Here is a 27,951-nt window from a genome sequence, read left to right as displayed (position 1 = left end):
TCTTCCTCCTCATGTGGCTTCGCGTCCTCAAGCCGGAGATGAAGAGCTGGTGTGGGACCCGGGGACCAGGGCCAGCCCCTCCCACCGTGTCTCAGCTCGGTCCCTCTGCTCTTCATTTTGGCTCTGATGCCTTACTTTGAAATTCTCCCTTGGTGCGGTCTTTGCGGCGGCGGTTAGCGAGTGAGCTCTGCATACAGAACGCGCCTGTGCATTCGGCACCGGAAGAAAGTGCAGAGTCCACGCGGGGCCAGAGACAGAGGCTGGACTCGGTTCTGGTCCTCAGGAGCCCGGTGGCTTTGCATCTCCAGGCTCTCCCTCACCACTTCCCCTTCCCTGTGAGGTTTAGGCAGGAGCTCGCACTCCGAACATCCCAGACAATCAGAGGCTTCCTTCCCTGTGACTCCCCCTGGGACTACGTGAACTCCAAGTTGGGCCTCTCGCTCCACCCAGGCTCCCCATCCTGCCCCCAGCCCCCAGCCCACCAGGCAGAGGCAGGTGGTTTCCTGGGGTTTTGTCTTGATTCTTGGAACTTACACCGGCTGCACGCCTGGTGGCCAAGCCGGGGTCAGGAATGCAGGTCGGGGACCTCAGGAGACACCTGGGCTGATTCAGGACATACAGGGGAGCGCTGGCTCCTCGGACCTTACCTACCCCAGGGGCCGTCCAGGATGAGAGAGCAGGAGTTCAGGCAGGACCACATGATATAAAAGGGAAGGAGAGCAAACACGTCGAAATGACGTCAACCCAAGCGATGAGCAGCAATGAAAGATGTGAGCAACCTCCCAACTGGGTGCGGAATCCAGCCACTTCTCACCGCTGTGGTCCACGACCGCCAGGGTTGTTTGCAAAAGCGACAGCAGCAGTGTCTTTGCAGCTCTCCATGCTGCAGCCCTGCCACCCAGCAGCGGGATGATCCTGTCAAAACACCAGCAGGCGAGTAGGCCACATGCCTCCTCCTCCACATGCCATGAGGCTGGCATCCAGAAGAGTGGCATCGGGTCACTTGCATGGTCCACACGGGGGCCTGCCACTCGCTCCCCATTGCAGCCCCCCTGCCCCCTCCCCTCCCCCCCCCCCAGCTACATCGGGCACCCCCCCACCCCCCGGCCCATGCATGAAAGTTCTTCACCCTTTGCTAGAAGGTTCTTTCCTCCTGGACTCCTGGCTCCCCGACTCCTGTGCACTGTGCCTGGCTCACTCTTTAATACGTCAAGTCCCCACGTGCCACATTTGGAATCTCCTTCCTCGAGTGACTTTTCTCCTTTGCACTCATGACGATCCAACACGCGACATGCTCCATTTATTTGTCCCACCTTGTGTGTCTCGCAGTGAAACGCCAGCTCCTCCAGCCCGAGATTTTAGTGTATTCCCTCCCGAACGCCGGCACCAGCACCAGGGGAGGCGCGGCCGCACAGCGGTGCTGATGCACGCTGGAACCACTGCCCCACGCGGGCATGAGGCAAAGGCAAGGACTCCTCTCGGGGGCGACAGCTAAGTCTCTCTGAACGGGGACCCACGGCATCCTAGCTCCTCACATGCTGACGAGAGAGATCATTATTCTGGCTACAGACCAGGCAGCCAGGAGGCCCCGGCGCCCCACGGGATGCCGGACGGAGATGTGCACGCTCCTCAGAGCCGCACACGGCATTCGGACACCCGTCCTTCCAGGGCACCAGAAGGAGATGACTGGAGAGGGTCAGGTCAGGTGACCAGGACACATGGGGAATAAATAAGTATCGGGCTAATGAGCCATCTGCTGGGCGGTGAGGTCTCCACGCCAGGCGGCACACCGGCCCACAGGTCCATCACTGGATTAGCCCAAATAACATCCGACCGTTCAACGACAAAACTGAACTATAATAATCGCGCTCGTTCCAATTTTCTGGGGACACGTTATCCTGAACATGAGTCAGGTGGCCAACTCTAACCAGCCAAGCGAGGCTACCCCCAGCTCAAAGGTCTCCCACGGCCCCGATCTCTCCCTTCTAGCCACTTCTAAAGCAAGTCTCATGGTGCCCGGGCTCCGATGCGGTCCCTTCACTGGGCTGGAGGCAAGGCCAAAGCCATCATCATTCTTTGACAGCCAGCAAGGGACACGAAGTGACACCTGCGAGACTGTCCAAAGGCTGGGGAAGAATGCTTCCTTAAAGGGCACGAGCCCCGCCGCCCCCAGGGCTCCACCTGGCCAGTGTTCCGGGTGGAGGCCGGAGGGCCAGACAAGGGAAAGGCAATGACCGCGGGCCGGGTCGCACGCTGGAGCAGGCCCCGAGGGCGGCAGGAGCCCGTGGGCACCAGGCGCTCTCTCAATAAGCAAAACCCAGACATTCAACAGATGGAAGGCAGTGGCTTGGAATCCACATAGAATGGAACAATAAGTGCATTCTCTGGCTGCTTTGACACCCGCTTCCAAAAGCAACAGGCACTTGGAGCCGCTCAGCACTCACCAGCCCTCCCCCCACTGGTTCCCACTGGGAGCTCTCAGAGACTTGGGAGCCAGGAGGAAGCCCCCAGTGTGATCTCCAGGTCACTAACTGCCTGAAATCCCTCCTGCCTTTCCCACGCTCCCCCGTAGCAATTAGGGAGGTGGGGGGGGCGGTGGCGGTGGGCAGAGCAGCGCTGAATCGAGCAAGAGCCCGTGGCTGGGTAATCCTCTCTCTGGCTCCATTAAGGACAGAAATAAAATTGCCATTTCAGCTCTGGGTGCAGCTGGAAGAGGCTGTCACTCCCAAGAATGTACAGAGAACTTAGGAGAAGGATGCGCATGAATGAGAAGCAACTTTTCCCATTTCCTAGGCGAATTACAGGAGGGTGGCAGCCACGGCAGGGAGAGGCTGAGCCTCGGGGAGTTGCCTGATGCTAAGCGTTGCCAGGATGACAGTAATGACCGCCGAGGCTCAGGGCCCCAGGTCCCTAATGTGCTTGATTAGCCACCTGGGGCAAAGGAATCGCTAAGGGCAACTGTCCATGTGGGGAGCTGCCCAGCCTGCAGCCAGAGGGGGTCGCTCTGGGAATTTCTGGAATAGGGGAGGTGACCAGGCTGCAGCCAGAGGGGGTCGCTCTGGGAATTTCTGGAACCTGGGAGGTGACCAGGCTGCAGCCAGAGGGGGTCGCTCTGGGAATTTCTGGCACACGGGAGGTGGCCAGCACCGCAGCCAGAGGGGTCACTCACTATGGGCACCTGTCCAGAGGTCACCTGGAGAGAGTCTTCCCGTTTGGCCCTGTCCCCAAGGCAGCCAGAGTCAAACGGAAGAAGAGGGGGTGTGCCTTAATATGGGAAGGGAGGGAAGGGGGAGGAGGGAAGGGAAGGGAAAGGGGAGGAGGGAAGGGAAGGGGAGGAGAGAAGGGAAGGGGAGGAGGGATGGGGAGGAAGGGGGAGGAGGAGGAGAAGGAGGAGGAGGGCAGGAGGGGGCGGGAGGGAAATGAGGGAAGGAGGAGGGGGGAGGCAGGCAGAGGGAGGAGGAGGGAGGCCGGGCCGGAGGCGGAGCAGAGCCTAGACGCGGCCCGAGGCGGCTGCCGACCCGCACCGGTGGCGGTGGCGGCGCCCTGGTTGGCTGGTCCCCGCCGTCCTCCCGCCGCCGCCCCCTCCTCCCTCCCACTCCCGCCCTCCCCGCGGCGGCTGGCGTCGAGAAAGTACAGTCAAAAGTCCCAGTGCCGCCGCTGGGCGCAAGATGGGATCCGGCTCCTCCAGCTACCGGCCCAAGGCCATCTACTTGGACATTGATGGGCGCATTCAGAAGGTAGCCCCCCTCCCCCGTGCTCACCCCCCGCCCCCGTGGAGACCCCTTCCCTGGGGCAGCTCCGGGGTCCCACGGTCGCGGGGTCCAGGCTCAGCCTCCGACAACTTGGGCTGGGGGCGGGCGCTGCGGGGCTGCTGTGCACCCCCCTCTGGGTCTCATCGCGCTGAGTTTGTAGGTTCAGGGGCTGGTGCAGGAAGTGCGCCCCGTCCCTCCCAAGGACCCCAGAGCGGCCGAGCCCCTGGGCTGCCCTGCGGGACACGGTCCGGGTGCAGGGGTGGCGACTGGGGCGGGAGGGTGACCCGGGACCCGCGACCCCCCCAACCCCACCCCAGGCAGTGGAGGGGAGCAGGTGCGGGGGGCGGGGCTTGCGGGGAGCAGGGGCTGCTCCTGCCCCCCACCCGGACCCGCAGATGGACAGCTCTGACAGCAGAGGGGCTCCTTGAGGCTGGCCCTGCCCCTGGGCCCAGGGAGAGGCCGGGTGCCAGGCTGGACCAACCCTGTGGTCCCTCTGCCCTTCCCCAGATACCCAAAGCCCTCCCAGGGTCCAGCGGCCCTAACCGGCTCCACTGTCCAGAGCAGACCCCCTTTGTTCCCGGCGCCTCCCTTTCTAAGCCCCTGGCCTGAGTCCAGAGCCCTGGGCCCCTGCTTCTGATTGGCAGAGAGGAACAATAAGAGAGCTGGCTTGGAGGGGGGATCTTTAGCTCCTCCTGAAGCCCCCCCAACCCCAGGGGTGGGGGGAAGCCACGTGAGGAATCACTCCCAAACTTCAGCTGGACGGTTCAGGGAAGCCCTGCAGCTGCCACCTCTCACCTTGCTCTTCTCAAGGACCAACCCCCCCCCCCCGGGGGCAGGGCCCCCCAGCCAGTCGGCCAGTAGGCGTGGGCAGAACGGGGGGTCTCTCCGGAGGTCTCCGGAGTGCCTCTGCCAGCTGACGGACTGGCCGGCAAGCCACCCGCACCCTCGCCATCCCCATCTCCATCCCAGGGAAGTGGAACTCCCCTTCCCCCACCACCACCCGCTTTAATAGAATCAGAGAGCCGGGAACAGGAAGCCTCCGCAAGGCCAGGTTGTCAACACTCTCACTTCATCGGTGCTGGGCAGTCGGGCAGTGGCGGGGGCAGGACCGCACCCCGGCCCCCCGGCTTCCAGGACTAGGCCCCTGGGACTGAACCGGGATTTAACAGCCCCCTCAAAGGAAGACAGGCCCCTCGGCTGAATACTTCTCTGCTTCAGTGTACACACGCACGCACAAGCATGCCCACGCGTGCACATACACATGTGCACATGCGTGTCCACGCACAACATGCACACAGGCGTACACGGATATGCACGCCCGCGCACGAACCGCACACACGCCCCTACCCCACCAGATGAGAATTCTCAAAGACTGGCCCTTTTTATCTTTTGTAAGAGAGGAGATGAGATGTTGTCACCAGGTCAGAAGTGGCAGCTTGCTCCCCAGAACTTCCCAAAGGCCTCCCCGGAAGCTCGATTGGAAGTGGCTAAAAAGTGGAAGCGAGGTGCCGGAGGGTGGGAGGTGAGCGTGGTCTGGCGAGCTCTGCCGGCATCGCGGGCTGGCTGGTTTTCGGAAGTTGACACACCTGAGGTTGGGGTGACCTGCGGGAAGAACCGCCGTGTGGGCGCACCTGCATTCAGGAGGGAGGCTGTGCCTTGGGAGGGGCCGCACCTGCTGCTCAGTGCTCGCCCCACCACGCCCCGTGGCCCGGAGCAAGTCCCTGGGCAGCTGTGAGCCACCTGCTCCCGTGTCCGCTTGATGGACGGTCGTGAGAAGCCCCCCCGACGGTGCGAGCGGAGAGGCTGGGGCCCTGTGGGAACAGGAGGCCCCACGCACGAGTGTCTCTGTCCACAAGTGGCCTTCGCTGATCCAACAGGGGAGGGGGCAGCCCAGGTGGCTGTGCCCCTTGCACCTCTCCCGTGTCCCCAACGTCCCTTACTGGCTCTTGACCTTGCTCTGCGCCCTCTGCCTTTGCTGTTGACGCCGTTGAAGGGTCATCGCTGGGCTTCTAGGCCTGGCTGAGAGCTGAGACCTGAAGCATTTGGGGTTTTCATGCTTGTGCTGCAAAATGACACTGGGCCCCTCACCTCACACCCTGCGGTATCATGGGGACCTCAGACGTCTCCGCTGAGAGTGTTTGCAGCAAACGCTCTTTCCTTAAGGCCCCAAGCACTGGATTGGGGGGGTGCTCTGTCTCCCTTTTATCCTTCAGAGCTCTTCCCCCCCCCACCCGGAAGGTCATGGACACAGACCCCTACCCCCACCGGTGAGTCCTCGGGGAGGGCATGCTGGGGGGGTTGCTTGCTGGGTCTGCGCTGCTGTGCGCCCCCCAGTCCTGTGGCCCCGCCTCATTTCTGCCCTCTGCTGCTCCAGTCACCCAGCTCTTGGGCACCCCACGCTCCCTGCCGAGAGGGCACAAACGTGGGGGGAGAGCCGTCACAGCAGTGACTCCTGCCGGTGCAACCTGCCCCAGCAAAGCTGAGGGGGACCGGTCTCCAGTTGTCTGAGGGGAGGCCGCCTGCCTTGTCTGAGGATGCACCTGGGGTGATGACACTGCAGGCGTTTCGGGCACTTGAAGAAACCCTGCAGCCCTCGCTCAGACAGCTGGTTCAGAGCTTTCTGACATGTAGAGAATTCTAGACGCACAGCTCCCCCACCAGCCCGGGGTGATACAGCATGAGACCAGCAGTGGGAATCTGGGGGTCTGGGTGGCCTTGGGGGGACCGATCTTCCATCTTTGGCCCTTCCTCAGCGGCTGTGCGGAGGGGGCTCGGAGGGCAGGGGTGGCTGGTGAGGGTGGCAGGGAGCTGTGCAGGCTGCTCCCAGGGCCTCGCCTCCCTCCCCGCGGCCAGGTGAGGTCCTCAACCTCTGCATCAGGTGGGGATACCCGTCGTGGAATCGGCCTGACGAGGCCAGTCCCTTAGCCCGCTCTGCAGACTATCAATCAGCCACCCTGAGCCGAGGCCTGGGTCCTGTGTGAACGTGACGCCCGCGACTTGGTTCCACCAGGCCATGGCCTCACAGAGAGTAAACCACAGCTGTCGCAGGGCGCCCAGGGACGGACGGGAGGACACAGCGGGCCCCGCCGGTGAGGCAGGGCTGTGGTGCCAGCAGTGGGGGGGCCTGATGAACAGGCTCCCTCCCTTGGTGAAGACTGGCTTGGGGGGGCCCTGCAGGTGGGGGTGGTTTGCAGACTGGGAAGCCTTAGGGAGACCCAGGTTAGGAACAGCTGGATGGCCGAGGGAACAGCCTCACTCCATGCACCTGTCCCCTACATCCCTCCTCCTCTGCTCCTGTTGGAGGTGAGAGCTGGGAGCCAGGGTCCCCAGACCTGCATAGCTGGGGACCCCGTCTCCAGAGGACTCTTCTCTAGAAGCTGCTGTTTCTCTGCTTTGCTCAGAGGGTTTGCTTTTTTCTTTCGTCTGCTGCCCCTGTTCCTTTCTCGCCCACGGTACATCCAGAGAGGGTGTGCTCAGCTGGGATGTCCTGGGGGTGCCAGGATGATGCCCTTGGCGTTGGGGAAGGGGGGGGGGCCGCCTGGTAGCAGGTCCAAGCGTGAGTTCCATGATCTCATGCATGAAGAGGAGTGAGGCGTCCGTGCGACCCTGGGGCCTGGCTTTGGGCTGCGGCTGCTGAGAACCCTCCTCTGGGCCCGAATGGCCATTCCGGAGCTCCTACCGCCTCTGGAAGGGACACCTCCGTTGGTGCATTGCCCTGGCCTGGTGGCTCCCTCAGGAACAGTGCCCCGGTCATGGCACTCAGCCCGGACCACCCTCGGCCACGCGGAGCCCTTGTGTCCTCGTCCCGGCCTCACTGCCGCGGGGACCCCAGCCTCATTCTGCAGCTGGAACCCATGTCGGAAAAAAAAACAAAGAGCCACTTGACTTTGGTAAGTGGTTTCTGCTCTGAAACAAGGAAACAAATGAGAAAAAACCCAAAGGGAAGAGTAGCCTTGGAAGGCTGTTAAAATATCTACAGAAGACGGTTCCCGGCTCACCGTTTGCGGGTGGGCCCCGTGGCGGACTGCTGTCCCCTCCCCGGGCCCAGTGCGCTCGGCTGTCCCGCCTCCTCCCAGGGAGCCAGCGTCCACACAGCCCAGGGCCCGCTGTGCAGGGGTTCCGGGATCCCAGGAGGTGCAAGGTTCCTCCCCCGGGAACCTGCAGGGCCCTAACCCGGTTTTCCTCGTGGCCAGGCCCTCCTCCCTGCCCTTGGAGTTGAGGCCTCCGCAGCCCGGCCAGCCCCCCCCCTCCCTGTGCCCCCCAAGGGGCTTCAGGCTCCTCCACTCTTGTTTCTGGCCTTGGTGCAAACGCGGGCCGGCCTCGCTCCTTCAGAGCCGTCCCCTCTTCTCTTCTTTGAAGGGTGCAGCTGAGCCGCCCCCGCCTTGTCCCGTGTGGTCAGCACGGCAGGGCCCTCCGGGCCCCGGGCTCCTGGGCACCTTTCCCCCTCCTGGAAAGCACGTCTGTCCTGCCACCTGGCAAAGCCCAGCGAACACTTCCTTTCACTTTAAGATGTGCGACCTGCTCTGCCCTCGCTCAGGGCCAGCGGGGCCCGGCCGCAGAGGGGCCGCTCTCGGTTGGCGCAGGGCTGTGTGCACCGGCCGGGCAGACGAGTCCTCCGGGCGCGGGCGCTGCTCTTGGTTCGCCCCGCACCCCCGCCGGGTGACGGGGACTCCCCTCGGCCACCCTCGGCGCCTCGAGCACCGTCTGTGTACCTTCCGTTGAGTGTTTATGGCTCAGGATATTTCTGCAGACACTGAAATGGTGACAGAAGCGAATTGCAACGCGGGGATGTTTGGAGACTCCAAGCTGGGAGATGGGGGTCGTCCCACACCGTCTTGGTTTGCAGCGTAGAACGGAGATGGTCTGGCAGCGATGGGGGCCACGTTTTGCCTCCAGGCCTGCCCCCCAGCTGGCGATGACCCCTCTGTCTCCAGCTGCGTCACAGCTGGGAGGTGGGACTGAACAAGAACACCGTGTGTGTTGAGCCTCTTCCTCAACGAGTAGATGGGCCTGCCGGCCCGCGGTGCCCCCACGGGCATTGTGCAAACGGAAACTCTTAGAAACGCAGCGTCTCTGAATTCTATCCAGCCAGGGGGGTGGGGGGACCGAGGGCAGTCACCTTCTCCTTGGAAAAGTGGGCACAGCAGTGGTGGCCCCGTTGGGTGGCCACAGATGGTGCTAAGCAGTAAGCGAAGGGCCTAGGGCGAGCCGGCCACGCGGGGAGGCTCAGTGAGCACGTCCTGCATGAAGACCCAGGCTCCCGCCTCCCCCAGGACGCTCCTGTCACTGGTTCGTATCCCCACGAGCCCACTGTGAGCCTGAGCCAAGGCCCCGGGCCCCCTGCATCCCCCTGTCCGGGACACCTTCAACTCCAACTTGCTGGAAACAGAGCCGGGAGGGCCGGCAGCCTGGGCTCAGGCCCGCCTGGCCTCAGAAACGTGCAGAGCACAGCTCCAGCCGTCAGGGAGGAGAAGCAAGAGCAGACCAAGGGCATGGTGTCCCCGTCAGACAGCTCACGTGAACTGACGTGCAGATGAAAGATGAAACAGGGACTGGGCCGAGCAGCTGATGCAGAGCCACGGGGAGCCCAGGACACGGCCCCGCGGTCAGACAGCGGGACTGGGTGCACAGGTAGCCTTGGTCACGGGAGCCCCTGTCCTGGCTCTGCAGGCTGGGGGTGGTGGGCATGCCCCCGACGCCCTTCCCACAGCGGAGGGCACAGGCTGAGCCATCCACACCCAGTCACCTGCCCCCGAGCTGCTGATGACCGAGCAGACCTCGCTTACTGGGAGCTGACGGAGGTCTTTGGCTGGAAGGATTAAGAAGGTACCCGGCAGATGCAAAGGGACCCCCAGGTATCCTCCTCGACAAGACAGCAGCAGCCCACCAGCTGGCCCCACCCCAGGGAAGGAGGCCCCCTGCGTCTGAACTTCCCCGTCGGCCACTAGGACGCTAAGGTGAAAGGTGACCACCGGGCTGGCACGTGCCGGCCCAGCATTACCTGCCATCCTCCCCGGAAGCACGAGCCCCAGCCTGGGGACCCGGCTCCAAGCCCGGTGCAGTTTGCAAGCTCGTGGCCCTGCTTCGAACGGCTCGAGATAGAACCACAGCCTCTTGCTCAGCTCGTGGGGCTGTTTCCTCCCCATTTTGAGTTGAGTTTAGCGTGTGCACTTCCAGCGTTCTGAATCCTTATTAGAAAAAAATCTTCTGGGACGCCCGGGTGGCTCGGCGGTTGGGCGCCTGCCTGCGGCCCAGGGCGTGATCCTGGAGTCCCGGAATTGAATCCCGCATCAGGCTCTGTGCAGGGAGCCTGCTTCTCCCTCTGCCTGTGTCTCTACCTCTCTCTGTGTGTCTCTCATGAATAAATAAATAAAATCTTAAAAAAAAAATCTTCTAAGAATGCATGCGTAAAGACGCACCTGCAGGAATAAAAGAGGCTCATGCACTGTCCTGTCCTGTCCAAGCGCCCTGTCCCCGGCACATTCGCTGTGTGGTCACCTGGGGGGCCCACTGCACAAACGGCGCTCAGCTCTTTGGAGATGGCCCCGGACATTTGCAACCTCAAAAAAATCTCTGTAGTTGACAGCGTGGTTTATTTGCCTTGACTGCACCCACCCCTGTACACCCGTCCCCCCTCACCTCCAGCACGGTGCCACATCTGCTCCCCGGGTCCCCGAGCTGATCCCCTGGTGGGACCATTTGCCAGAAGTGAAGCTCACGGCACCCCCCAAAGCCCGGTCTAGAAGGTTAACCGAGAGCCGGGACGTCTCAGGAGCGCGTTTGCTTTACACGCCCTGCAGGACTTTTCTTTTTTTTAAGTGATAGCAAACTACGGATCTAAAATTTACCATCCTAACCGTTGCCGGGTGCACAGCTCTGTGGCGTGGTGCGCACTCACGTCCTTGTGCGGCTGTGCCCGCCACCCGTCGTGAACTTTTCCGTCTTCCCGGACTGGAGCTCCGTCCCCAACTAACTCCCCGAGCCGCTGGTGCCCACCTTCTCCCCCTGGATCCCACTGCTCCGGGTCCCCCGGGACCATCCCTCCATGCCTGGCTCGTTTCCCTGAGCGCGGCGTCCTCCAGGCCCGTCCACGTCGTGGCACAGGTCGGCTCTCTTCCCTTCCTAAGACTATGTGTCCCTCGTTCCGCTTATCGGTTCCACCCCCAGTGAACCCGCCTGGTGACCGTCAACGGTCTCATTTCCTCAGTGTGCAAAGCCTAGGTCTATTGCAATGGGCGTATTACTGTGTTTTCTGGAAAATGCCATTCTACTGAAAGCCCTCCCCCCAGTCGTGTTCATCGGTGTTGCATGCGGCGTGGTCCGTGAGGGGTGACATGTAAGAGGCGGGGAAGGAAACCACTCGGGGAAGGTGGGTGCCTCCCAGATGCAGTGACATCCCGTCCGTCTCTTGGCCGCGTGGTGTCGGGGTCGAGAGCGAGGGTTCTGGGGCGAGTGCGTCCGCCTTGGACCTGGCTCCTGCCAGAGCCCTGGGCACGTGAGTGACTTCCATGCCTCGGTGACTCCACCTGTGAAGTGGGGTGAAGGGAGCATCTGCCGCACGCGGTTGCTCTGATGAAAGGGGTAAATGTGTGTCAGGCGCTAAAGCACGGCCGAGCGCCACAGAAAAGGCCTTGTCCTTTGTATCTATTTGTTCTATTTATTCGCGTTGTGGATGGAAGGCAGTCAGATCTCCGTGTCTAGTTGGGAGAGTCTAACCGAGACCCCCGGCTTCGGGCTCCAGGGTTGGCAGATGGCCCCCGTCCCTGTGTGCATGGGGTCCGTGTCCAGGCGCGCTCGGTGACATGCGGGGCCCGTCCAGCCCCGAGGTCCTTCCAGCTCGGTGGTACCATGCTTCCTGACCACAGATGCCTTTGGTTTACCCTCCCACCATGCCTGCTCGGAGGTGGAGCTGCAGGGCCTGCAGTGAGGGGGCCGGGCGCGCGGGTGAGCACTCAGGCAGGCGGGCCCAGATGAACTAGGACAACCAGCCCTGAGTGCACGCCAGCTCTCCAGTTGCATTAGGGTTCCAGGCTTCAGCTGCATTTATTTTGCTGGAGGGGGTGGTTGTGATGCCCACAGCACTTAACAGTAAGTAATTCTGCTGCTGAAAGGAGCTGTGCTGGCAGAGTGTGTGGCTGGGCGCTGGCCGTGGCGGCCCCGGGGTTGCTCCGCCAGCTTTGCCACCACTGGGCTGCTGGCCTCGCCTCCCCCACAGGCCCTCGGCCCCCCACCCCGCACCGTGTGCAGCCTGGGGCAGCTGCTCAGCCCTGGGGGAGACGAGGCGCAGGTGCTTTGGGGAAACAAAGTCAGAGCCCACCGTGGAATGGCAGGAGTTGGCAGGATTTGGCACGACGTCTCTCCGTTTAGCCCAGAACACCGCCATAAGGAAAAGCCGCCACCCTGTCCCGCAATCAACACCACCAAAGAGCGGCGTAGGGTGGCCAGGAGGGCGTCCAGATGGCGTCCGGTCATTCTGGGGGTCAGCTGCACACCGGATTGATTTATTTTGCAAACAGAACAGTTAACGGAGCCCAGTGATTCAGGCTCTTTATCCTCACAGCTTCTGCCTTTAGAGAATTGTTGTGGTTTTGTTTTTTGTTTTTTGTTTTTTTTTTTAACTTTTATAGCCTTACAAATAACAGAAAAAGAGGCAGTGCGGTTGACATTATCATCTAGAGATCTTTAATAATGTTGAATTTGCATCTGCCAGAGCAGATGGGAGAGCTGGCGGTGGATGGAAGCCGCAGGGCGAGGCGGGCAAGCCAGGCTGTCACTGGGCCATCCCCAGAGCGCGTGGGGAGCGGCCCCCAAAGTGATTCTGCTCAGAGTGGAGCTCTGTAAACTTCACGCGGGGCAAAGTTGAGATGTGAGCAGTGGTTCGAGGCTCATGCACACCCTGAAATCTCTCAGTGAAGCCCCTCAAGCCCCCCGACCTCATCTTGCCGGCGCCACGGATCACAGAGCATCCGGGGCTCAGAACAGACCCCAGAAGGGCTGGAAAATGTGACCCCAGGGATGGCCAATGAGGCCTGGCCATTTGGAGTCCCTAGAGCTGAAGATTCCTCCCGCCCCCAAACCTCCTGGAGCTGCCCAGATGCATGGCTGTGGTCCCAGCACACATTTGAACTCATTTTGCATGTGTTGTTTGGAAGGCTGTGCCCCAAGTAGCAGAGGTGGGAGATGGCATCCGTGTCCCGCTGGCAAAGCCGGCCCCAGGTATTCCAAGGAGCCCGGGGTCCAGAGAGGAGCTCCCCGTAGCAAAGGAGTGCATGGGAGAAGTGTAGGAGCGATGGATTTCCCCCCACAGATGTTTCTTGAAGCTGTGCTGGTGGCACCGTGCAGAACAGGTGAAGGAAAAGGGTGCCAGGCTCAGGGAGCTGCGTGGACGCAGGTGCAGGTAGTGTCTGGAGGCCGGCGGGACGGGCGGCCCTTGCAGGGGAGGCGCTGAGAAGTGACGGGTCTCCAGGGATGGGGGACCCTGGGTCCCCCCCGGGTATTAGTGCAGGAGCAGCTGAGGCCACAGGCTGCATGCCAGGCCTCCTGGGACACTCGGCCCCTCCCGGCCCCCCCCACCCCGCCCCACCGGTCTGGATTTCTGATTCGGCCTCAGCCCCTGTGGCGAGCCCTCTGCACGTCCTCCAGAGAGAGAGAGCAGACAGCCTGAGAGGCCACCCCGGAGCCGACGGGGGTCCGGCCACCAACGGGGCCCCTCGAGGTGCCTCCACCCCCCACCTGCCCCTCCTAAGGGCCGAGGCTTGGCTTCCGGAAGAAAGAGCCGGGGGGCTGGCGGCTCTCAGCCACTGCGAGCTCCAGGCATCAAACGGAAGAGGGAGCCCGCACGCAGGTCTTTGGCCCACATGGCTGGGGAGACACAGGCCGCAGCTGAGGTCACATCACGGTGACACGCCACCCCCAGAAGTCCAGCGGCACTGAGCAGAAACCCTAACCTTGGAGCGAGGTGTGGCAGCTCCGCAGGAGGCCCGAGGCTTCAGCCGGCAGGTGGAGGCCAGCAGCCTCTGAAGGACAAGGAAGGGCCGGGGGAGGCCTGAGACCCCTTCGCACACACGCTCAGACACGCTTCCCTTCGGGACGCAAAGCCGCGTGCAGTTTTCCTAATGAAATTTCAAGGCCATATAAAGAAAAGGGGACCGAGGAGGCCCAGAGGCAGACAGGAAAGACCTCTCTTCCACGCCCCGAGGCCGCTGAGCTTCCCACTTTGCCCCACGTCTCGGATTTCCATGCCCCTGGCCTCGGCTCGCACCCGTCCCCAGCTCACGCGACTGTCGACTGTTGCAGGATGAGGTGTCCCCGCCCTCACCGCCCTCACCGCCCCGCCGTCCTTCTGGGGGGTTTACAATTATTTCAAAGGTGATGTGAAGTGGTTTTATTTGAGGAGCATCACGAAAAAGAACTTTGAATAAAAACAGACCCCTCCTTCCGTGCGCCTGCCTCATGCACTTGAAACAACGTGGCCTTGTAACGGGAGGAGGGTCCCCGTGGTTCCCGTGGGGTCTCTAAGTGGAGGGACTGGGCTTTGCTTCCCAGGCCAGCCAAGCGGGGGTGGACGGAAGGACGTGAGAACTTGACCCGCTTCTGCCTCTCGTCCTGGGCTGTCTCTGCTCTGGATTCTGGGTTTCAAGCAAATGCAGAGCCCAGCATGGGTCTCGGGAAGGTCGGGGGTGGTGAATGATTACTGGAGAATACTTGGGTGAGGTCGCGGTCCCCCGTGTACCTCCCGGGAAGGAGGCTGGAGCAGGAAGATGCGTCAGCCCTCCTCCCAAAGCCTTCACAGGTTCCCCTGAAAAGGCCCCAAGGCCTGGGCCGCCTGGAGTTCTCAGGGTTTGCGCCCCACTCCTAACAGCGGCCAAGGCTCTGCGGCCACCTGTCACCCACCACAAGGACACCCAGGCAGGGCCAGCTCCCGCGCCAGCAGCCCCTCTGCCGCACACTCCTGGCGCCCCTACGTCCTCCCTGCTGGGAAAGAGGGTGGGAGCCAGGATGCTCACCCTCCCAGGTGCCCGAGCTCGGGGTCCCAGGTGAGGAGGGTTTTCCTGCCTCCCAGGCTAGGTCTCCCCGTGTCTTTTCATCCTGCCCCGCTGCCACTGCCACCCCCTTAGCCCTGCCCGACGCAGCTGAGGGCTGCATGCTGGGGGTGTCCCATGGGTGATCCTCCCCAGCGCCCCGGAGCATGAAGGAGCCCAGACCCTGGGGTGGGTCGCACTGTCCCACACTCGGCACCCTGAGACAGCAGAGCTGGACAGAGACCCTGGAAGGAGGGGTGCAGATTAGACGGGCAAGCGGGTGGGGGCCCAGTGCAGGGGGGTGTGGGGAATGCAAGGGTCGGGCCCCAAGAGCCGCCTCCTATTCGAACGGGAACTCAGGAAGTAAAGCAAACTGAAAGCAGAGAGACACCTTCCGAAACGTCCTGGCTGAAAGCAGTCCTTGGGGGGGCGCCATCTCCGCACAGCTCTTAGCCTTTCGGCTCTCTGCTTTTTGCACCTCCAGTCCCCTGTGATCCATTATTTATAACCGGGGAGACTGACCTCAGATGCCAGAAGTAGAAAAGCAAGAGAGCGACCCAGAAGAGTGACAGAAGCCATGAACGGATGGGCCGTGACAGACGGGTTCGGTGCAGAGGGGGTCTCGGCCCCTGGTGGACGCAGGCGCGGGGACACGGGCCCTGAGACGCCCCGGGAGCCCGAGCCGGAGGGGTGTTCAGACGGCCTGCCAGCTGTGTCCTGCTCATGGACATCGCCAGCCCGGGCAGGAGCTGCCCCGCCTTGCCAGGCCGTTCCTCTCCCGCCCGCCCCTGCTCCAGCTGAGCCTACAGCAGCTCTTCTGGGCGGCAAGGGGACAGGCCTCCCCCTGGAACCCGCACCCCACCCCCGGGCTCTCCAGGGGTTTGCTCCCACTTGTCATAGGCAGGCTCCGCTCCTCCCACAGCTGCAGGGGCTCCTGTCCCCAGTGCAGCCTGAGAGCAGAGGCCGGGGGCCGGGGGCACCAGCTCCTAGGGCTGCTGCGGCCCCCTCCCACTCATCGGCAGAACCGAGACAGCACAGATTTATGGTCTCGCGGTTCTGGAGGCCGGAGTCCGGGCTCCGCATCCCCGGCCCCGAAATCAGGGCCCTGCGGGGCTCCAGCGGGAAGCCAGTCCTTGCTTCCCCCACCTCCGGGGGCTGTCAGCACATCCCCGGCCCCAGCGTCTTCGGGACTCTTATCCCATCTTCACACCACCCGTCGTCTTGTGTGTCACCTCCCCCTCTGCCGCCTTACCAGTTTGTGACTTCATTTAAGCCCCCGCCCCCCTCCATAATCTGGGCTAATCTCCTCCCGGGATCCTTCATCTGATCCTGTCTGCAGAGACTTTCCCACGTAAGGTGGGGAAGGGGGCTACAGGGCCTGAGACACGCAGATCTGTGGGTTTCTGGCCTCTGGGCCTCACTCCCTGTCCCCAAGGCTCCTCGCGTAGTGGCTGTCCCCTCGCGGTGTCATGGGTCTGGAGGTGGCAAGGGGTGCAGAGAGCCCATCGCGCCGTCCCTTCACCTGCAGCCCCGTGCACCTTGCTGCTGGCCTCCGGTGGCCCAGTGCGTGTTGACGTCACCGCGTCCCCTGCCTGCCGGCTGGCTGCACACAAACCAAAGCTTCCATGTCTCTCGACTCCCACACCAAGTTTTGCTTCATCTCATTGGAGTTAAGTCATGCCGTGCTGAGCAACGGTGCCCCCCAAGGCCTTTCCCCTCATAGACGTTTCCTGAGGGCCTCCCGCGTGCCCGAGCAGAGAGAGGATGCTTGATAAAGGGACGGGTCTTGGGAGGCCGTGGCGTGCCGCAGGTCACTAGCTGAACCCCCTGCCCCCCACTCCCTCCTCCGCCATCGCCCTGGTTGCTTACCCAGCAGCCCTAGGCCAGGCAGACCAGGGTTTGCATCTGGCACTGCTGTAGGGCCAGCTGCATGATCCTGACGCCCAGATTCCACATCTAAAATGGGGGCGGCACCTGCCTAGCAGACACCTGTACAGCGCCCACAACATAGCACACACCTTTGTAAGGACTCTATAGAGCCGCCCGGCGTCTGCCGCACGTTGCGGATGCGGGGAGTGTGCAATACAGAATTGCCCGCGGCCCCAGGGTGCGCGAGTACCAGAGCTGGGGGTGGGGCCAGGAAGGCTGGCTTTGGGTTCCGTGCCCCACAGCGCAGACTTCAGGGGAAGGGGGGTGTGATGGTCACTCCAGCCGCTCGGGCTCAGTGCAGACACCGCCCCGTGGGGGCTCACGGTGCCTCCAAGCAGGTGGGGCTGACATTACCCCCAGCTTGAGGAGGGATGGGCTCTGCAAGGGCCTCCCCCCGCCTTGTGTTTGCCCCCAAACTAACTCTCCTACAATTCCAGGAGGCTTTGTACGTGTGCTGCATCCGAGCTCCGCACGGTGGCCTCCACGTCTCACGGCGGTCACCCCCCGCCGTCAGTTCCTCCCTGCTCCCTCGCTGACCATCAATCACCTCCCTGCTGGATGCTCACGCGCACGCTCCCTGCTCATCGCCGTCACTCGCTGTGTGACTTTGGAAACCCTCTGAGCCTTAACATCTGCAGAATGGGAAGAATGATACCCACCTTCACGGCATGCTTTGACGTTCAAAGATCGTGTGCGTCCTTCACCAAATGATGGCCAAGAAAGGAAAGGGGAATATCACACACACACACACACACACACACACACGTGCGTGCGTTTTCAAGTCAGGATCCAACGCAGGCCCAGGCACCGTGTGTGTTTGTTGTCTTCTTAAGTCTCTTTCTACCCACGTGTTTCGTCCCCTTTCCATTCCTTCCATTTATTTGGTGAAGCATACGTACTATTTCTGATCCTCAAAGCATGCCCTGGAGACCCCGATACAGACATACGGAGATAGAGAGATGATCCAGGGATAGAGAGGTGTGGGTGTACACGTAGAAGGGTGGGGGGAGCTGGGATGCAGACCCGCTTCTGGGTGGGCAGGTGGGAGGTGTGGCTCTGCTGTTGCTGACGCTCGAGCATTTCCAACATATGGGACTTCTCTTCTTGAAGATTCTGTTTATTTATCTATTTGAGAGAGAGAGAGCGAGAGAGAGAGATTGCATGCACCTGCTGTGGGGAGGGGCAGAGTGAGAGAGAGAGAGAGACTCCTCAAGCAGGCTCCACGCCCAGTGTGGAGCCCAACGTGGGCCTCGGTGTTACAACCCTGACATCATGACCTGAGCCAGAGTCATGAGTCAGGAGCTTAACAGCCTGAGCCACCCAGGCGCCCCTGGCACCTCTCTTCTTTAGAAGAATGTATGCAGCGAGTCTGGCCCATGGTAATAAAGGGTACTTTCTGCTATTATTTCATATTCTTTGCAAACGCAATGACCAGAAAAATACCTCCTGACTCGGAAGGGGAAATGAGGCCTAATGCAGAGTTTATTTTAGCGATTGCCTGCCTGGCGATTAACTGTAATCCATTCTGACTGTGACGTTTTCCTTAAGTGTTCCTAAAACAAGGAGCAAAACAGGGTGATTAATGTGCTCAAGTTTGTGTGTCTCTGAAATTTATAATTAGAGGTGAATTGCAGATGGATTGCAGTTGCACGTAGACGGAGAGGTAGATAGCCTAGAATCTTTTCCTCAGTGTCACGCATTTATTTCTTGAGTATTTAAAAACATAAAATGTGGGATGTTGGTCTCGGTCCCTTTTTAGCCTGTCTTCTATATTAAACATTTGTGATTCTTGGGCACTAATAAGCCAATGGAAATTTCCCTTTTAACTTCCCCTAAGATAGAAAAGTTGCAATTCCACAGATGGGTTGTAATTTGACTGTTCTCTGGGCTGGTCGGGTGAAGTTCTAACTCCTGGAGCTGGGGCGTGAGATCCAGACTGAAATGCTCTGGTTTGCTTCGAGGGCAGACAAAGCCTTATAAGAGTTTATAGAAGTGTATGTAAAACCCTGGTAGATTATAAAAGCCAGAGAAAATGAATCACGGCTTGATAGACGAAAGATAAGGAATTTGAATTGGCTTATTTTCCTCTGGGAGGGGAGCCTAAGTCAATATTTGTTCCAAGCATGCCATCGGAAATACCAGCGATTGGAAAACAAGGCAAACAGAGAATGCACATGCCATTACGGGCCAGTGACGGCAGCAGAGAGGCCTAGAGACCACCCCTGCCACCCTTGCAGACCTCCACCAGGGCTCTCCTGCCAGCCCGTCTCTGGGCTTAGACCGGGGGGGGGGGGGGGGGGGGCGAGGGTCTGAGTTTGCATATGCGGGACCACACTGGCCAGGCCAGCTTCTTCTCTCTGTGGCTTAGAGTCCTCATCCATGACAGGGTGATGATGACACCAAGCTTATGCGGTTCTTATGAGGAACCGGGCTCACAGGGCTTATAAGGCACCTGGCTTAGGTTCTGGCCCAGGCATAGGCCCAATCCTATTAGGTGGTGGTGATGACAGAAGTGGTGGTGCTGTGGTGATGTTGGTGATGGTGGAGATGGTGGTGGAGGTGGTGGTGGTGTATTGGTGTTGATGATGGTAGAGGTGATGGTGGTGGTGGAGGTGGTGGTGGAGGTGGTGGTGGTGTATTGGTGTTGATGATGGTAGAGGTGGTGGTGGTGGAGGTGGTGGTGGAGGTGGTGGTGGTGTATTGGTGTTGATGATGGTAGAGGTGATGATGGTGGTGGAGGTGGTGGTGGAGGTGGTGGTGGTGTATTGGTGTTGATGATGGTAGAGGTGATGGTGGTGGTGGAGGAGGTCATGGTGGAGGTTGTGGTAGAGATGGTGGTGACAGTGTATTGGTGTTGATGATGGCGGAGGTGATGCTGGTGGTGGAGGAGGTTGTGGTGGAGGTTGTGGTGGAGATGGTGGTGATGTGATGGTGGTGGTGGAGGTGGTGGTGGAGGTGGTGGTGGTGTATTGGTGTTGATGATGGTAGAGGTGATGGTGGTGGTGGAGGTGGTAGTGGTGTATTGGTGTTGATGATGGTAGAGGTGATGGTGGTGGTGGAGGAGGTCATGGTGGAGGTTGTGGTAGAGATGGTGGTGACAGTGTATTGGTGTTGATGATGGCGGAGGTGATGCTGGTGGTGGAGGAGGTTGTGGTGGAGGTGGTGGTGGAGATGGTGGTGATGTGATGGTGGTGGTGGAGGTGGTGGTGGTGTATTGGTGTTGATGATGGTAGAGGTGATGGTGGTGGTGGAGGTGGTGGTGGTGTATTGGTGTTGATGATGGTAGAGGTGATGGTGGTGGTGGAGGAGGTCATGGTGGAGGTGGTGGTGGAGATGGTGGTGACAGTGTATTGGTGTTGATGATGGCGGAGGTGATGCTGGTGGTGGAGGAGGTTGTGGTGGAGGTGGTGGTGGAGATGGTGGTGATGTGGTGGTGGTGGAGGAGGTTGTGGTGGAGGTGGTGGTGGAGATGGTGGTGATGTGGTGGTGGTGGTGGAGGTGGTGGTGGAGGTGGTGACAGTGTATTGGTGTTGATGGTAGAGGTGATGGTGGTGGTGGAGGAGGTCATGGTGGAGGTGGTGGTGGAGATGGTGGTGATGTGTTGATGCTGGTGATGGTAGAGGCCATGGTGGGTGTGGTGGTAGAGGTGATGACAGAGGTGACAGTGGTGTGGTGACACTGTGTAGTGGAGGAGATCATGGTGGAGGCGGTGTGGTGGCCCTGGCATCGGTAGTGGTGTAATATAAACCAGCAGATGCAAATTTCAGCCTCAGCTCCTCTGGACAGGAGGATGGTTGGGCACTGGTGCTCCCCTGATGGGCACATCCTGTGCCCAGTGGGATGAGAAGGTTCTGCCCATGGGGACCTCATCTTCCAGAGACCGCATGTTCACTGGAAGAGAAAATGAACACTAAACAAGAGCGAGGTCCAGCTGATCATTGAGTCTATCAAAGTTTTGTTTTGTTTTGAACTCCTACCTGGTGATTCTATTAACGAATCAACACATACTTGAGTTGATGTGGCCCCAGTTTGTGTCACAGCTTGGATAGAGTTGAATGTGATTGACAATTGGTACGGGGCTAGCAGAGCAATAGAGTGTGCGTTGTGACAGATTCCCAAGATAACTCGTCCTTCCGGCCCACGCTCTACTGAAACGGGAACGCCGACACGTGGACGTCAAAGCTGGTGCCCTCGATGCACCACTCTGGTTAGTGAAAACGGCCTTAGAGGGGGTCGAGAGAAGCCTCCCCATCCCCAGCCCAGGAAGGGGCTTCAGGGGGCCCCTCCTGTAATCACAGGAGCCACAGGACTTAGCACTTAGCGTGTAGCGGGCCCTCTGTGTGTCCTGATGACCCCTCCTAACATTGCCCCCGTAGGCAAAGGAGAATTGCCCTCATCCTGCAGGAGAGTCAGAGCCTCGGAGCAGCTAAGAAATGGGCTCTGAGTTGAGCTGGTAAGGGGAGAGGCTGGAACTGAACTCACATCTCTGATTCCTCCCATCCTGCATGCGCCTAGAGCAGTGCACAACACCAGCGGCCGGCCAGGGGTGATCCAGGGGACGTGAGACAGCTGGAATGGCACAGGCTCCGGACAGACTGGGACCTGCTGGTTCAGACAGAGCCAGCTCGGAGCAGCGGCTCACTCAGCTGACGGTCCTCGTTGCCAGCCCTCCTCTGCCCTCAGGGCCGAAGAGGCAGTGCTGCGATTTGCACAATGTTAGCAGCCAAACGCCTCCCCGCCTCACCCAAATCTCACACGCAGCCCTAACATGTGAAGGTTATATGAAGAGTTCAGCGACGTGTGTCAGTACCCGTTTGTTCTACAGGTTCAGATCCATAGTGCCCACTGCAGAATTAATGGGAACAGAATAGGGTCCTTGCGTGGACACCACAGTTGGAACCTGGGAGCTCGGGGTGGCTCCTGCGGGCTCCCAGCCTGAGCCTCAGTTAGGTTCACTGCATTTTCTTGGCCCCCAAGAACGCTGCCTGAGGAGCGCGGCCTGCGTGGACAGGCCCGCATGCCTGGGCTGTGGGGCCCTACAAATCGGGGGCCAGGACTGGGTCTTAGGACAGTGGTCCTGGGCAGCCTCTCCGGTACCACCCAAGTGGGCCTGACCCCAAAGCTAACGTGTCCCCCCTCAAATCATTGATATTTAGGTCATTAGAGCCGAGGGTTTGCTCTGTAATTATGTCTAAAGGAATTTAAGCCGATCTACTCACAAAAAGGAAATCTGAGCCTGGGGCTGCACCCCCAGGTCCCAGCACAGCTCTGGTCGACCAGGATGCCCCCCTTCGGAAGTCGGCCGTGGCTCCCCCACCTGAGCAGCGCTCAGCCGGCCTGCTGGCCCCGACCCCCCGGGGCCCCTGCCCAGCCTCCTGACAAACAGGCCCGGGCCCCCACACCCTTCCTGGTCCCCAGAAACCCCACATCAGCAGGGTCTGAGGGGTGCTCAGATAAGCTCTGGAGCTGAGAAACTCTTTACCTGGAAAGCCTGGCCCGTGGGGAGCGAGGCCTGGCTTGGTCTCAGGCACTCAGAACACCTGCCGAGGGCAGGAGCACCTCCCGGCCAGTCCCCCCCAGCCCCCGGGAATGGGGAGCTGCATGGGGTCACTCCAGGCCTTGAGTTTCTTTCATTTGCTGGGCCCGTGTACCCGTGGCCAGCTCAGAGGCACGGACCCCCTCCTTGCTCCATCCCCGGAGGCACCTGGCCTCGTTCTCTGCTCTGGATTCCTCGTCTGCCACCCCCTGGCTGTCTCTGCGACCCCCCACTTCTCCTATGCTCTCCTGAGGCCACCCCCTCACCACCCTGTCCCCCCTCCCCTTGCTGGGAGCTATTTAAATCCTGGGTTTTGTCCTCTGGTTAATTTCCTCATCTGCTTGGCTTGATGCCAAAGAATATTCTTTCCAAATAAAAAAACGGCGAAGACTGTTTTCTCCCTCATAAGAATTCCATGGACATGCCGTGCAGCGTGCTACCGGGAGGGGAGGTTCGGAAGCGAGTTCTGTTATCAATTATGAACCTCGGCTTCTAGATCTGGATCTCTCTCTTCTTGCTTATAAAAGTCCTGCATATTCATCATCGAATATTTGAGAAATGTGGAACGTATAAAAAGAAAATAAAAGAATCCATCATCACGCCCGCAGACGTTTCGGAACCTCTCCTGGTTTCTCGTGTGTGTGTGTGTGTGTGTGTGTGTGTGTGTGTGTGTGTGTGTTTTACATAATTTATTTTATCCTGATCACTTCACTCAGCATCACATCAGCAGTACTTTCCCATGTAGCATTAGGGAGTCTTCAAAAAACACGATTTTAATGCCAGGATAATGTTCCGTCATGGAGATGTCCTAAAATGCAACCGTTCTATCGTCGATGGGATGTTTAGCTTAATTTTATTTCTGGGCGAACAGTCATGCAAGGGGACCCGTCCCCCCGTGGCCGTGCATCTTTGCTTATGGAGCAGCAGCGTGGTCCAGGGGTTTGGCTCGCTGCAAACAAGAGCTCACTGGTGGAAAGTGCCCGAATGGAGCCCGGCACTTGGTAAATGCTCTTATTATTATGTTTGCTCTTATTATTTCCTGAAGAGCGATTCCTGGAAAAGGGATTCTGGTTCAGAGGCCTTGCACCGGGGCCGTGTGGACGAGCATTCTGGGCGGCGCACCCCCTCGCCTCCCCCACCCCGCCACCCAGAGCTATATCACGTAAACGCTTGGAGATAATTATAGATTCCCGTGGGGTTGTAAGAAATAACGGAGACAGAACAACGTACCCTTTGCTCAGTGTAACGTCTTGCAAAATTATGGTATCTTGACAGCGAGACAAGCCACCAGCTTACTCAGATCTCACCCGCTGGACTGTGCGTGTCTGAGTGTGGATATCATCACACGAACGGGGCCCCGCAGCCCCCACCACAGTCACAGGATGGAACAGTCCTTGCCCATCTGGAACCCTCCCACCTGCTTCCCCCACCCTCCTGCCCTCACTCACCCCGTCCCTGACCCCCGGCTAGCGCTAACCTCCATTTCTCCAGTTTTGTCATTTCGGGAATGTCATTATAAATGGCATCGCCCGGTATGGAACGTTTTGGGGTCAGTCAGCATTTATTCACGTGGCGTCGATCCCTTGAGAGCCATCGGTTGTCGTGCGGATCGATCATTTCTCTCCCTTTCCCTTGCTGAGTGGTGTTCTGGGACGTGCACAGACCCCCGCGTGTTTGACACTCCCCCGTTGAAGGGCATCGGTTGCTTCCAGATTTGGGCCGCCCATCACTTTTCCACTACTGTCCCTTTGCTTTCCTCCTCCCGTCTTCTGAGAGGCCCGAATGGCTGTTTGCAGAAGTCGTACCCTGGTTTTGGTTGGGCGGAGATTTCCGACGTCAGCGCGACATTCGTAACTAACAGCGTCATCATCCATGACAAGAGCAAACGCACGTATGGTGAAGCGTTCACGCCGAGGCGGGAGACGTCGGGGGCGGGGGGCTGAGATCAGGAGCCGGGGTGGACAGAGCAAGGAGGGGGCCGGCAGGGAACATCCTGGAAGCGTCCGGTTCTGATGGACCAGAGGAAGGAGCACGGGGCGGGGTCCCCGCGTGGCGGAGCAGAGCTCGCCGGTCGCCCTGCGGGAAGGGCAGCTTGATGCACGGGACAGCACCCTCTTCCCTTCTTCCCTTCCGTCCCCAGCAGTGTGGTGTCTACAGACCTGGCTCCGCTTCCTCAGCGGGAGCCACGTAAAATCACTCGGTGGGGGCCACGCTACGGAAGAATTATAACGAGGACAATTTTGCTTGAGATTCGTCACTCCGAGCGCCAAGCAGCCCTGTGAAAATTGTTGCTAAGGCAATTGAGTGAGGAGCTCGCAGGCGGCGAGCCCAGTAACGGCGAGACAATGAACGTGAGTCTTGTTTTACAACAGCCGGCCCCAAACGCGCCACCCGTCTGACACAGCTGGTTTCCTGATGATTTTGAGAGCTGCGGCAGACGAGCCCTGTGATTTCCGAAGATAACCGGTGCCATCCCGGGCCGCCGGCTTCGTGAGATGGTCCCCGTGGTGGTGAAGGTGGTGGCCGGCCTCGCGGAGGAGGTGCCCGGGACGCCTGCACGGAGCCCCCCACCCCCTGCCCGGTCCCTAGTCCCCTCCTGGCATTTTCGTCTTCCTCAGCTTGCACAACGCGACCCGAACCTCAATTACCACTTGGTTATTCGTCCAGGGAGCAGCGGGTGTCTTTCCCCCTGGGGCTCCAAGGTGGCCCTTCCCAGCGGAGTCGCGGGCTGGCCCGTAGCTGGTGGCAGAGGCTCAGGCAGGTGTCCGGGGCGAACAGAGCCCTCTGTCCCCGTTCCTGCCTGTTCCACAGAAGAGCAGCTTGAAACAGAAAGAAGCTTGCCTGGGGTCGTGGAGGCGAGAGGCAGAGCGTCGGGGGCCCCCAGGCCCCGGGTCCCACACAGTCACCCCAACTGCTACAGCTGAGAGCCTGCACCCTGGAGCAGGCCTCCTGCCATCAGGCCTCCCAGAGCCGCGGGGAAGCCGCGGTGCCCGAAGACACTGGAGAGTAATAACCTCAGAGGTGACCGCCCCCCATGGCCACCGCAAGCTGGCACAGGACCCCCACTAGCCGTGGGGAGCCGCTGGGCACGCGAGCCCCTCAGGAGCAGCGACCTCTATAAGCCGGGGTGCCCCCTCTCCTGGTGCGAGCGGGCCCACCCAGGGGCAGGACCGAGAGGGACCTTCTGCGGCCAGGCAGGGAGGAGCTCGGTGCTCGCCACAGCCACCCCGCTCTGCTGGGGGGACCCCACACCTCTCAGTGCCAGCTGCTAACCGGGGAGCCTGGGAAACACCGGATGCAGGTTCCCAGGCCCCAGCCCAGGCTCTCGGCATCCCCGAGCCGGGTCCGGAAGTCGGCCTTCTTGCACCCAGACCCACACTCCGGCCTTCTTGCACCCAGACCCACACTCCAAGGAGCGTCCTCTCAGCAGGGCTCCTGGAGACTCCACTCCCCCCTGCAAACCCTCTGCCTCCACCCGCCGCCGCCCTTCCCTGGGGTCGGCAAGGAGCCCAGTCAACCTGCACTATGTGGAAATGAGCTTCCCAGAGGCTCAGGAGGAGAAAGTCCAAAGCAGAGCCATGCGGGGGTGGGGGTGAACGGCCAAGACCCCAGACCCAGCCCGCCCGCCCCTCCCCTCCCCCAGTGCAGCCAGAGAAGCCGAGGCACCAACTACGGCGCTCAGGCCTGCACCGGGCCCCTGGGGAGGCGCCGTCCTCAGTACACGGGCCAGGCACATGGTTAGGGGAAAGCGGGGCTCTGGGCGCCCGCCCTCCCCAGGCCTGCTGCTCACCCACGCAGGGACGAGGGTGGGCAGTCAGCCAGGGAAACGTGAAAGGCAGCCGTCTCCCAGGGTGGAAACGGGGGGCCTTGGTGTGGACTGCCCAGGCCCCGTCAGAGGGGAGATCAGATCCCTCACTGCACGTGAGGCCCCTCCCAGGGAGGGATCCCGAGCAGAGATGCACGGTCGGGACCCCTGGACGGAAGACGCTGACGTAGTCGCATTTCTCTTGCGTCCCCCGCGCTGGATCCCCAGGCGCCGTGCACCTGCCCCCCCAAGGTTGCTTTACTGTGGATACCACCGGCCACTTCGGGCTTTCCCATTGTGATGCGTCCTGGATTTAGTCCTACAGCCTCAGCCCGGCCCCCCCAAGCCCAAAACGGCGATCTTTCCTCTTAAACCAATGATCTTTGAAGAGATTTGGGTGGGGGGAGGGGCCTGGGCGGCTCAATCAGTCCAACTCTGGATTTCGGCTCAGGTCGTGATCTCGGGGTCGTGGGGCTCTGCGCTCCCGGGGAGTCTGCTTGGGATTCTCTCTCTCTCCCTCTGCCCCTCGCCCCACTTGCACACTCGCTCTCTCACTCTCTCTCTAAAGTAAATAAAGATACATCTTTAAAATAAATAAATAAAAAGATTTTGTTGTTGTTGTTTTTTCACATAACGGCCCCCAAGAGTCATTAGAGACTCTCCGTGATGGGGGGTCATGAAGCCAAGGGTGTCGATCTGTGCGTCAGACGCCTCCGATGTGGCTCTGCGGCAGCACCGTCACGGGCAGGTGTGTTTCCTGGAGTCTCCGCGAATGGACTAAATGAAAAGATGGACATAAAATTTTTAAAAAAAGATGGACATGTGGCATTCCTGTGCCCACAGCTACGTCGTCTCCTTTTTATGATAAACCTACAGGTTGGGCTGGAGAGAAAGCTCGCAGACCCTGACGTCCCCATGGAAACCACATACCCCCTCTCGCCCGCCCCTCACCGCCCTTCGCGCGTGTCTTGCAGGTGGTCTTCAGCAAGTACTGCAACTCCAGTGACATCATGGACCTGTTCTGCATCGCCACCGGCCTGCCTCGGTGAGTGGGCCAGCAGGGCACCCCCGTCCCCGCCCCCGCCGCCGCCGCTGCCGGGCCTCCAGGGCCGGTTCCCCTGGAGGGGAAGGTGCCAGGGAAGGCAGGGGGAGCCCCGGGTCGGAGGGATGACGGGTGTGCCAGGGCGCGGTGGGCTCCCCTCGCACGTGGGAGCCCTTTCCCATCAGTGAACGAGAGCCCGCAGGTTTGTGCCCCAGCCGTCCCCCTACCTGCCGACAGGTACCGCTCTGTGCGTGCGGGAATCCCAGGGGCGGAATTAGGCAGAAACCACCGTCTTAAAAGCATTCCCCCCCGCCCTTGTATTAATTTTTTTTACTTTTGAAGAAAAGGCCAAAGGAGGGTGGTTGTGTTTTGGCTTTGGACCCCCCCCCCCCCAGGCCCAAACGATCCAGCAGGTGAGATTTTCTATCTCAGGAGCGTGGTGGGGGAGGGGGCCCCGCAGAGCAACGTCTGGGAAGACGGACGTTCAGAAAGTAGTTGAAAAGGCCCGTAACCCCCTCACAGAATCGTCACGATTCCAGAAGAGTTATTTCCCCAAATCAGTAGCCTGTTCGAGTGCGGGATTCGGGGGTCACCCCCAGTGCACGCCGCCGGAGACCTGACAGGCTTCAGTGATGTGGCCAAGGCCGCCCTGCTCAGCGGAGGCCCTGGGGATGAGAGGCCGGGGGAGACTCAGTTTCCCTGCTCGAAACTGCTTCCTAGGAGACGTCCCCGCTTCCCAGGCTCCCACGGGCAGCAAGCCCAGGGCAGGCCCAGCTCACCGCTGGCCGTTGGCCGACATCAGCCCTCCTCCGTCCATCCCAACTCCGCAGCTTGACTTCCTCCGATTTCCATTTTAAACTACTTGA

General features: G+C 60.4%; 1 protein-coding gene across 4 annotated transcripts in view; it reads left to right on the top strand.

The window, feature by feature from the left end:
- Positions 1-3,451: 3,451 nt before the first annotated feature.
- The window catches only part of PDE9A (phosphodiesterase 9A), an 87,112-nt gene continuing 62,612 nt past the window's right edge, over positions 3,452-27,951 (top strand). For 2 of the 4 annotated variants that reach the window (XM_025983343.2, XM_025983342.2), the window contains exons 1-2: positions 3,462-3,737; positions 27,018-27,088. In XM_025983343.2, the coding sequence (XP_025839128.2) occupies positions 3,669-3,737; positions 27,018-27,088 (140 nt within the window). In that variant the 5' untranslated portion in view covers positions 3,462-3,668. Of the gene's footprint in view, positions 3,738-27,017; positions 27,089-27,951 lie in introns of all 4 variants that reach the window. The other 2 variants (XM_025983341.2, XM_072739664.1) reach the window with 2 other exon arrangements.

Source organism: Vulpes vulpes, chromosome 15, assembly GCF_048418805.1.
Source record: "Vulpes vulpes isolate BD-2025 chromosome 15, VulVul3, whole genome shotgun sequence".
In the NCBI taxonomy this organism is placed as follows: domain Eukaryota; kingdom Metazoa; phylum Chordata; class Mammalia; order Carnivora; family Canidae; genus Vulpes; species Vulpes vulpes.
Note: the sequence above shows the minus strand (reverse complement) of the source record. Positions and strands in the feature narration are given on the sequence as shown.